Raw genomic sequence first — 11,155 nt, 5'->3', positions numbered from 1 at the left:
CTCGTCACGTACACTGTACGTGGCGAGTTATTTGCTGCACTAGAAGGCTGCTAACCGCTGAGAATCAGCGGTTACCTTTCAGTAATGGATGTCTAACTATCTAGAGATCCATTACTGAAAGGGTTAACCTTTTTCAGACACCCGATACCTTATAATATCGGGTGTCTGAGAGTCACAGCAAAGCGGACACACATGTCGGCTTTTGCCGGCATTCTGACAGCTCGTATAGATCGAGAGATATCTCTCTCAAGCTATACTGGCTTTTTTTTTAATCTTTTGACTTTCAAGAATAGATACAAAATGTTATGTATTAGACACATAATGTATCTATTCTTGAAAGTAGAATGTTTAAGTTTTCTGAAACATTCACTGACAGCTGAATCCTGAACTGCTGCAGGATCAGTGTCACTAACTTATTATCGGCTGTTCTGAAGTTTGAAGCAGCCTGATAATAAAAATAATGTATTAATTTATCAAGCAGTAATAGTGAGATTAATTCACAATGACTGCCTGATATAATTAAATAAATACAATTTGTCAGTATAAAAAAAGTGAAAAGTGTAAATAAATTAAAAAAAATAGTGAAAAGTGTAAAAAAATTAAAAATAAGGGACAAATAAATGAATGTATGTATTGCATTTTTTTTTAGCTGTGCTGGTTTTGTTAAAAAAAAATACTACAAATCAAAACTGGGAAAAAAAGTTTTTTTTTACGTTTTTTCCTCTTTTTTTAATTTGTATTTGTCCTAAGTGAGGCGTTAGACACACATATGTGATATAAATATATAGCCCTATCTGTCCTCTAAAAAACAATATATAATATGTGTGGGTGCACTTTGTAAGAAAGTATATTACTGACGTGGAAGAATCACACAGCAAAAATGTCAAAAGTGTGTCAGTCATTTACGAACAGAAACCAAAAACAAGCTCAGTCATGAAGGGGTTAAGCAGTGTTTATTTTGACAGCAAATTTCGATTTTAGTTTTAGTCATCTGGTTTTAGTCGACTAAATCTACAGAATATGTAGTCTACTAATATCCAGTGGGTTAAGTTAGAGTAATTTAAAAATTTCTCTAGAATTTCCAATCTCATTATATACTCCTGGAGTAAACATCGGTTAACCTGTTATTACTTATGCTATATAGGTTTGAACATGCAACACAGACACCAATTACATTTTTGTGATGTAGAACATGTCCTTATTTATCTTAAAATTAGATGAATCCAAGTCTTATAAAGAAACTAAGTATTTTCAACAAAGGACCAGTAATTAGATATGCATTGATTTATAACAATGTGTCATTCTTTCAAGCAGAATAGCAACTCTAAAATATTAACATGAAAAACTATATTGGCTGTAATGCCATTGCACATATTGCCTATTAGCCGTCCATTCAGGATAGAAGCGCAACTGGAATTAGATTAGTTCTGATTGGATCTCTTCCCAAATTTCTCTCCCTACCATTTTAGTCTAGTTTTAGTTAGTCGAGTGAAATGTCAATATATTTTCGTTATGGTTTTAGTTGTCATAACCTAGTTTTTATTGAGTCATGGAAAAAATGTTTTATGAAAAGTATGACGAAATTTATTGATGAAATTAACACTTCTGTTGAGCCATATATGTATAGTGTGTACTATTTACTCCATACATACAGTATGTGGTGGTGTGCAGAAAATTGCAGCTCAATGTGTGAACAAGCCCTTAAGATTCATTTTGGGCATCTGTTATGTTCTGTGGCTCTTTACAATGGCCGTTCACAAGCAGGGCTGATGTGGTTTGGCACAACCTGATAAAAAGCATATAAATGCAAAGCGTAATACAGCTGCACAGGCGAGGGGATCTGCACATTTTTTCCAAACCCTATAGCACCCAAGTGCATTCAGTTGCATGGTGCCATCAGCAGTCGCCTTTTTTTTTTTTTTTTTTGTTGCTCTCTACTGAAACCTTTTATATGTTGGTTTTGCATTATGTAGACTTGTATGACATTACCCAAGAATTGTAAACTGCTTTTAAGGGTGTTGCAGTTAGACATCCATTTGGGGTGTCCACCCACTTCTACAATTTCAGTTACCCTGGTAATACTGTTGCGGTATATAGAAAATACAGCATTACTGACCAGTTTATGCAGGTAGAATTTTTTTATTTTGTTATTTTAAGCGTAAACTAACTTTTAGAGTGTAATTCTAGACAAGGCTTGCTTGTTTATTTTGGGTGGTTTATAAGAAAGTAGGAATTCAACCTTTGCTATGTTTTTATTGCTGTCTAATAAAGGCAGGATTTCCTCTAGCATTATGTCCAGGTGATGACTTTGAATTTGACTTTGTATCAGCCTCTGGCATTCCCTGTACAGCAGAGCTCAGATGGGGAGATGGAGAGGCAGCACAAGAATCCAATAAGCTGTGCTGTATTGCTCATGTGCTGACGAGGTACATGTTGCTAGGTGAAGAAAGCAGGGTAACGGATGCACTAGACCAGTGTGCTGCTGCTCTCTTTGCTGTCCAGTTGGGGGAGGGACAAGGCTTTAAAATGTTACCTAACTATAGCAGAGAAATATCAGGTCTCCTGCCCTGCCAAACAGGGTGGTGAGGCAGAGCTGTGTAAATCTCAGGACTGAATAGACAGAAATGCAAATCATTTGGCATGTACATCATGGCTTTAATTAAAACATGACAATAGTTGTACCAAGTCTCTGAACTGATTACCTAATAAGCTTTTTCAGAAAAGCTGACTATGTTGTTGCATAGGAGCTTTTTAATGCTGCCACAACTGGGTCATAATTGGATTCTCTTTCCAGGTTAAGCCATATAACGTTTATGTTACTGTTGCCTATCCTCCGGACACTGACACACCCGGGTTTGCCGAAGAAAATAAATCAAAGGTAGGATTTTCATACATTTTTGTTCTTTATTTCACTCCTGTATCTAGGTTAAAAGTGCTCCTCCTGGAAGCCATAGTGACACTGGCACTCCCTTTTGCTTTGGATAGACTAAGTATGTGCCTAAGGGTCTGTTCACATGAGTTTTAGGTCCGGATCAGGTGCGGATCTGCAGATGCGGTGCTATGTGTTTTTGATGCGTTCCAGGTAAAAAAAATGTTTTTTTTGCTGGAGTGGGGCTGTCAGTATGTTAGCTGCAGTGCGTTTTTTGACGCGTTCTGCGTTTCCAGATCGTTTCCTGACCGTACAAAATGTGGCTTGCAGTATTTTTCTGTCGTAACCTGAACGGACTGTGCACGTAAAAATGGCCTGGATGGGAAGGGGGTTTAACACCGCGGATGTCAACTGGTTAATCACATACATTCTTAAAGAGTAGAGTTCCCGATCTGTAATTGGCATACCTAATTTTTAATGAGTCATACAACTGTAGAAAGAAAATATTGCTGATCATTGGATTGCAACTCGCATGCTCGCTGCCCTTGACACGTCTGAGTAGAAAGTGGAATTTGTCCTTTTCAAATCAAAATCCTTGGTTGTCTTTAACTTTGGATTGCGTATATCTAATTTTGTGTGCAAAGGTTTGTAACACATTTCTGTGTTTTTATTGATTTTACCAAGTCTTTGAAGTTTGCAGAAACAAGCATGGAATATTTCTAAAAATGAAAGTTTGTTTACACCTGCTGGTGGGTTGTTTAAAAAAAAAAATAAAATGCCTGCTTGCTGTATCTTTTGGTTTTCCATAGGATTTGAATAGTAATGCATGAGGCACATGTAAATGCAATGCAAAAAAGTTAAAACCTAGACTAGTCTACAGAAGTGAGCACCTTTCCAGTTGACCACTGGTTGTTTTCCTTCTATAAGGTCTTGGATCGCTTTATTAGGCCTTAAACCAAGTCCGTTATGTGCACTGTAAAAAGTGCACTTATCCTTGTAGACCTCCCTTCCTCATACAGAGATGAATACTTACTGAGTTCCGACTTGCCCCATCTCGTTTGTTTGACATCTGCGGAGGCCCTCTCCTTCTCCTGGTCGTGTCTGTGCGGTACATCCCCATGGGGCTCGTCACCCGAACTCCCATCAACGCATTTTAACCATTGGTAAGCTGCCATAAATAAAATGGTTTGGGTTTAGGTATGCTTTAAGCAAATATTTTTCGTTAGAATGCTAAGAGACTTGGCTGACATTGGTCATGTGGTCTATTCCTTCAGTTCATGTTGGATCAGAATTTTTATTAGACTTCTAAGCTTCGGCAACCTTGTTGACTGTCTGACCCAGCAAGTTCTGTTTCAAGAAAGGCCGGGGTATAAGTGTTGGATACAACCACCTCCCCATGCTCCACCATGCAGTTGTGCTGTATTACCCCTGCCAGCCCGCTTGAAATCTGAACGGACAATTCAAGTGAAATACTTAGCATTTCTAAGCTTGTACATTCAGTTAGACAAAGATACAGCAAGCAGGTGTGATGGAAGGGGGGGGGGGGCATAAATGGACTAGATTTGTACAGCCTCCTTTTAAATATGTGCATGCAAGTTAGCAAACTTAACTCTTGTAGCGTCTATGGTTTCACATGTAGCTATAATATATGGTTATGTAATGTGTTTCGTTTCAAGCCACTGGAAACCAAGTTAATTTCAGAGTCCTCAAGCCTTTGCCAACCCATTCAAGTTGCCAAAGTGATCGTTGGAGATGCTATAGTAAGTACATGAAGAGGTTTTTTTGTGCTTTTTATTTCAAAATGCACATATACACTTACTACCGATCATGCATTGGAAACAATATATCCCTTTTAGAAGATTTTAACTCCATTTGTAGATGATAAATGAAAACGCTTTAATTAATGGACACTTACAAACATCTATGTGAATCAAATATATAGATTACAGAATTTTCTATATACAAACCTAATAAATGTCATTAAAAAAAAAACGCAGCCAATTCAGAATGGTGTAGGGTTGGGTAGTGTTTTTATATTACTTTAGTGTAAGCATTTATTTATAGCGTTGGATACACGTATACACACGTATACCATTTTTTCTGTGCAGGAGGTCAATAATCGATTATGTCGATTAGTTGTTGCAGCCCTACACACAGCAATATACTATGGTGCCAAAAGGACTTTACAAACATGAAGGGAAAATCCAATTTATGTGGCCATCTGGGCAGTAGCATATAATCTCAAGTAATGTGGTAATGTTAATAAAGCTATCTTTTACTATCTGGGTGCTAACACTGCAGTCACAGTATTAACATTGTCATTCCTCTTCTATCTGAAACTTTTAGCATATTGTTAATGCATTTTGTGAACTGTGCTATCAGGTTTTTGTATGTTTTTAAGGGGTATTGGATTGTGGTGGAGAGAAAATAATGCGGCCCCCTAATGTAGGGTAATCTGTGGTTTATTTTCTTTAAGAAATGGTGTAGATTTGGGACCAGAAAGCTTGTAGGGCCAGTCTAAAGGTTTTGACACTTTTCACCTAAGGCCGAGTTGTATCTCCAGCATGAGTCTGGATGAGAAGAGTAGATGCAGTGTAGTATAGTTGGAGTTCTGTACCAGTGGGTGATGAATTTATAATTTGATTCTGGCTGTCTGTTCCTGATGGATGATCTATAAGGGAGGGTTTGTATTTTGCCGGGTGATGAAAATGGTATGTTGAGGTCTTTCTCCTTTTTGTATCTAAGAATCAGAGGGTGGTTTTGGATATCTCCTATAGGAGTAATTTGTTAATGAGCAATAGATTGTCCCATTGGTCCAGTGGAATAGTATTGGGTTGTAAAGCACTCAGTGGGGTAAGGATCTGAGATAATGTGGTAGTTGAAGAATTCAGAGGTCCCAGAGAAGACGGGGTCATGAAAATGTTTTTGGTCCAACGTCAGCCAAGAGGAATTGCTGATGAAATGTGGGGATTGAGATTTGTCCCTGCGACCCAAAAGGTTAATTGTTTTGTCTTGTCCTAGTTTCCCTAGGATGGGGGAAAATGGGGACTGAGAATTCCAGAAGTTGTAAATGCTTGCTTGCAGATCTGCCAGGTAGGAGCAATGGTGGAGTGTCTGTAGAGTGCTGGAGTTGGGAGTGCCATTTAAGATTGTGTTGAGCACAGTGGTTTGTTATGACAAAATACATTGTTTCATGGTTGTTTCAGTCTTGTGGTCTGGACAGTGTGAGGCAATGTGATACATCTTAATGTGTAGAAGTGACTTGCTCCCTGAGGGTTTTTTTCCCCCAGTTTTTTAATGCATCTGACCCACAAGTGAGGATCAATTATCGCAAGTGCCAGGTTTTTACATCCACATGTCAATTAATTAATAAAGCATTTTGGGGTTACTTTAAGCAGAGTAAAGAATGACCCGCCAAGAACTAGCAGCTCAAATGTTTCTGCTGTGACATGATTCTGTCCTTGTAAACCCTTTTAGATCAGCAGTTCTCAACCTGTGGGTCGCAACCCACTATTGAGTGGGTCGCTACGGGCACTTCTGCTGCGCTAGGTGAGAGGCTCCTCAGATTCCTACTAGCGCAGCTGTGTCAGCATCTGTCAGCAGGAGGACAGCAGCGGCTGTGAATATAAAAGTGCCACTGTACACACTCCCCGGCTACTGCAGCTACATCTGGTGGCCAGGGAGTGTGTACAGCAGGACTTTTCTCTTCACAGCCGCTGCTGTCCTCCTGCCTCCCATACAGTGCAGGCTTTGCAGGAGGCGGGCATCTTAGCAGTGCTGAGAAGGCTGCATGGAAACAGAGCAGGCAAGCAGGGGCTGGGGAGGGCTTGTATTCTTGTGAGTGTGCTTCTGTTCTAAGCCCTGAGTCCAGTGCGTTGCTAAGCCCGTGCTCTGTTGGGTCAACACAACTTGGCAAATGTTACCAAGGGGTCCCGACCCTAGAAAGGTTGAGAACCACTGCTTTAGTATTTGCCTTGTATCACTTGTTTAGTAAGGCCCAGGGAGGTGACACCTGACACGCACTATGTGGATTACAAAGTTATTGCCTACGTCTTGATTAAAGTTGAAATTTGCAATGTTACTGCCACAATTTCCAAGTAGTTATGTTTTTTTTTTTTTTTTTTATTGCAGCAAGGTAATTTTAACAGTTCTGTTGGATCTGATGGCTATATGCTTTCTTCTTTAACATGTGGAATGTCACCTGTTACTACCATCACAGAGGGGCTCCAGCAGGTAATGTTTGAAATTTGTTTTAGTTACAGTGGTTTGTGACGAAATAAAAGCACTAACGCGTGTCCTCCATTTCAGATTGGCTACTACATTCTTCTCTCTTCTATAAAGCAAATATGTAGTTGCATTTCTTCTCATCCATTGAGGGACACAGGAAGTCATATACTGTCAGGTTATTTTACTGCCCAAACGAGAATTGGAAAAAAAAATTTGTAGACCAGCCCGGGATAGCTTCTTCAAATACCAGCATGCCTCTGGGTTTTTTTTTTTCTTCCTACTGACCTTGTAGGTAGAATATTTTCCTAATTTCTGCTTGGAAAAGACTAACCATTTTTACTTGTGTTTTTTCTTTGCTGTTGCCCACCCCTCAGTTGGACTGCTTTTAACAGTATATGCAGGGCCGGTGCAAGAGTTTTCAGGAATTTTTGTATTTTAATGCACCCACCGTCCTCCCCAGCATCCATGTTACTAAATGTCTGTGCCTTGGTAAGGGCATGGACGGAGTAGGGATGATGCACCCATAACATTTTTTTTCTAGGCTGAGTACCGATACTTTTCCTCAAGTACTCGCCAATACCGATGCATTGGAGTCGTGGAGTACTAGGGCCCGGTCGCAGCTGCAACCGCTGAGACCCTGGTAGTTCTGCCACTGAAGAATAATACCATCAGCTATAGAGGACTACAAATCCCACCAATAGATTATACAGCAATACAGAATAGTATATAAATTTGCTACATACTCTGTGCTACCGCTCTGTTCCAGGGTGCCAATCTGATGTCTTGAGTGGAGGCAGATGCGGAGTGCCTCTTCAGATGTGGCAGATCAGTGCTGAGTATAGAGCAGCATTCAGGGCTTGTTCACACCAGCTCCAGTGCGTCCCAGCAAGATTAGCTGCTGGAACGCACTGGTTTACATCCTGGCTGGCTCCCTGCATTCTGGGACAGGAGGGGGGTGTATTTAAATCAATGGCACCACAGCCTAGGAATTAATTTGAGACCTATTTTAGAGACGGGACTTGACGGAGCTCACTGATAACACCGTGCGGCCTAAATCTCTCAGAACAGGTGGCGGGGGCGGAACTGACATTACTCGGAGCCATGACCTGCATCTTGCTCTCTAAGGCTGGGTGATGCCATTTTTTTTTTAGCTGCTTGTGCACCAGCTCTGACTATATGGCTCCTAGTGTTACTCAATGGACAAAAAAAAAATAGGATTTTTGTGCCAACCATATAAAAACTAAATTTCCACCACATGGCTACATCTTCTCTGATAATTCTGGGTGCCTTTCCAAGGATCCCTGCTCAAGCCTCATGCATCCTACTGCCCTGTGCTGCTTTTATGCATGTTCTGCTTCTTGATAATATCCTGCAGCCAGGAGCATGAAAAGAGAAACCTACTAGAGGCAAAGGAGAGGCCATCATAAACTTATCCAGTGCTGATATGCTCTACCTCCTCTGATTTATAAGGAGGCTGTAAAAAAAATGAAATGGGAAGTGGCCATATATATATATCTGGCCAAGAGCCAGTTCCACAAAATAATTGTGGTGATCTTCTTTTCTGGTGAAAAAGCTCTTCTGTTCTCTCTGATCTAGTTTCTCTTTACTGCTGCTTGACATTGCAAGATGTCATGCCATTTCTCTGGCCAATAAACCTGCCATACTGATCCGTAAAGGTACCTGACTCATTGGCTGGGAGAATGGCAATTGGTGGAACTTAGTCATGAAGTCTGGGACTGAAGACCGCAATAATGAAGTAAAACTAAGAGGCCAATTTAAAAATAGTGGTATGGCCGTATCTCTTGTTCTTTTACAAATGTTCTTTGCACTGGCTTTGAGACTAAATGAAAATTGTGTTTTAAAAAAAATAAAATGCCAGTATGAAAGTTCAATCACGTGAACTGTCAGTCATGTGATTGGCTCTTTCAGCTACTAAGCTCTCTCCCCTGCCTTAAGCAGAGAGAACCCCATGGGGTTCCACCACCTCGAGTTTTCTGCCTGATATGGGCCATGATGTGTATAGCTAAGGTCAGTGTAACAGAGTTGATGGTGATTTATTTTAAATGAGCCCCTGAATCTTGTGATGTGTGGGAAGATTTTTTTACATGTAAAACTTTGAAATGGAGTACAGGTTCATTTAGTTTTGATAAAGTATTAAATCCAACCTTGTTTCAATTCTAGGTTATCACAATGGGACTGTTCCGCACAATTGCATTGTTCTACCTTGGCAGTTTTGACAGTATCGTCCGTCGCTGCATGATGCAAAAGCAGAACTGTGAGCAGGTCAAAAAAACAGACTGAGCCCTGGAATGCCAAGAACTCGATTCAAAAGCTTGCTGCTAGAAAGCACATGATCGAAAGATAATCCCACCATCTGACTAGCGTATACTGTTCCCAAAATGGCACTACATGTCTAAATGATGAGGGAAGAGTGTTTTAAATATGCTGTGCACCAGCGTGGTACTATGCAAACTGTGTTGAGAAGTTTATACTTTGTTTTGTTTTTGTTTCCTTAAAGAAAAGTTAGTGTGGCCTAAAAAAAGAATTCTGATGTTCTATTTGCTTTTGTTCCTCATCACTTTCTGTTCTGTCATTTCTGTCATTTTAGTTGCTTCCCACTGATGAATCATCCATTTTATCTAATGTTCTGAATGGATGACATAAGCTACAGAGATAAACTGTAACTGTTTCACAATGTTAAAGTTAACCTCTGGACAGATATAAAAGACACCATGTAATGCAGCTATGTATTCATTAATGGATCTTTTAAATGTATCTTTTTAAATGCAAGCAGCGTAAGTACCTAAATTTGACTTATCAACCTCTTGCAGTCCAATATACAGCAGAGCTCAGATGTGGAAGGGGGAAGTAGCACAAGGAGGCAAAAGTTGTACTGCAGTGCAAGGAGCATGCTAATAAGTGTAAAGCAGAGTGACTGAGAAATTGGCTCCTGTCTGTTGCTTCTGGGGATGGGCCAGGACCTAAAATGTTACTTAAAGGGTTATTAAAACCTTGCGTGTTTTTGCATATATCTACTGTTAGCAAGCAATAGATATATACAAAACGATTTTCAAAAAAACGTTTTCAAAGGGTTAATACTCACCTGTGTCTCCGCCGTGCGCTCCTGTCCGACCATCTGAAATTTCTCGGGCGGGCGCAGTTCAAATGTTTGGCAGGGAGACTAGGAGAGACACAAGGTAAGTATATGGAGCAGCGTGCACCCACACAGACTCTGTGGGACATCAGAGGAGTCATCGCTGGATCGGAGACCCGCACCAGCGCTGGAGGGTAATTTCATCTCCTGCCACGCCAAACAAGGATTTGTGGAGTGGCAGAGCTGCGTAAATCTTAGGACTGAATAGACGGGAATACAAATCCTTTTCCAAGTAAAATGCCCCCCTACATATTTCATCTGTGTATATATCTGTTTGCCTGGAGTTCAGCTTTAAACTGTAAAAAAAATTTTCGCCAGTATGTGATATTTAATTACAACAGAAATGACCTGCAGCTTTAATATATTGGTCAGTGTGCACCCATTCTTTTTATTGGGATACAGAATTGCCTGCACTGAAAGTAATTAGATCAGTTCCCAACAGATATTTGGACATTTGCAGTTAGCAGCTTATGGCAGAGTTCACTGTTGGGTCATATAGATGTGCACAGCGCCTACTTTCCTTCACAGTATACCTACATTGAATGGCCTATTAGAGAGGTTTTTGCTGTTTTAAAGGCCAAAGATGTTTGTAAGATTTTGTTTTTACTGCCAAGCAGAGTTTTTTTTTTCTTCAAACAAGTTTGACACCTAAAACAATGATCTGTCTTCTATACTTCTAATGGTTTGTACATAGCTTTGTCTATAGCAGTGTTATTGTTCTCACCAGAATGGAATGTGCCTTTTCTAAGTGACTGTGAAAATATTATTGGTCCCAGTGAGACACAGTGGTAGGGAACAAAGAACAAAAGTTCTGTGTCTTGTATAGAACATATTGCAGGGAAATTGTAGCACTGATGTGTTCCTCCAACTAGCCAATGCTGTAGCTTGCTTTTATATCGTTCAAA

At 40.1% G+C, this 11,155-nt stretch overlaps 1 protein-coding gene across 1 annotated transcript in view; it reads left to right on the top strand.

Moving 5' to 3' along the window:
- KDSR (3-ketodihydrosphingosine reductase) overlaps nt 1-9,613 on the top strand; it is a 22,949-nt gene extending 13,336 nt beyond the window's left edge. Inside the window, exons 8-11 of the mRNA XM_018564669.1 lie at nt 2,795-2,878; nt 4,546-4,629; nt 7,001-7,102; nt 9,278-9,613. Of these exons, the coding sequence (XP_018420171.1) occupies nt 2,795-2,878; nt 4,546-4,629; nt 7,001-7,102; nt 9,278-9,397 (390 nt within the window). The 3' untranslated portion in view covers nt 9,398-9,613. The remainder of the gene's footprint in view (nt 1-2,794; nt 2,879-4,545; nt 4,630-7,000; nt 7,103-9,277) is intronic.
- The last annotated feature ends 1,542 nt before the right edge of the window (nt 9,614-11,155 follow it).

Source organism: Nanorana parkeri, unplaced genomic scaffold, assembly GCF_000935625.1.
Source record: "Nanorana parkeri isolate BGI_ZX_2015 unplaced genomic scaffold, ASM93562v1 scaffold771, whole genome shotgun sequence".
In the NCBI taxonomy this organism is placed as follows: domain Eukaryota; kingdom Metazoa; phylum Chordata; class Amphibia; order Anura; family Dicroglossidae; genus Nanorana; species Nanorana parkeri.
This window is presented reverse-complemented; position numbering and strand designations above follow the sequence as displayed.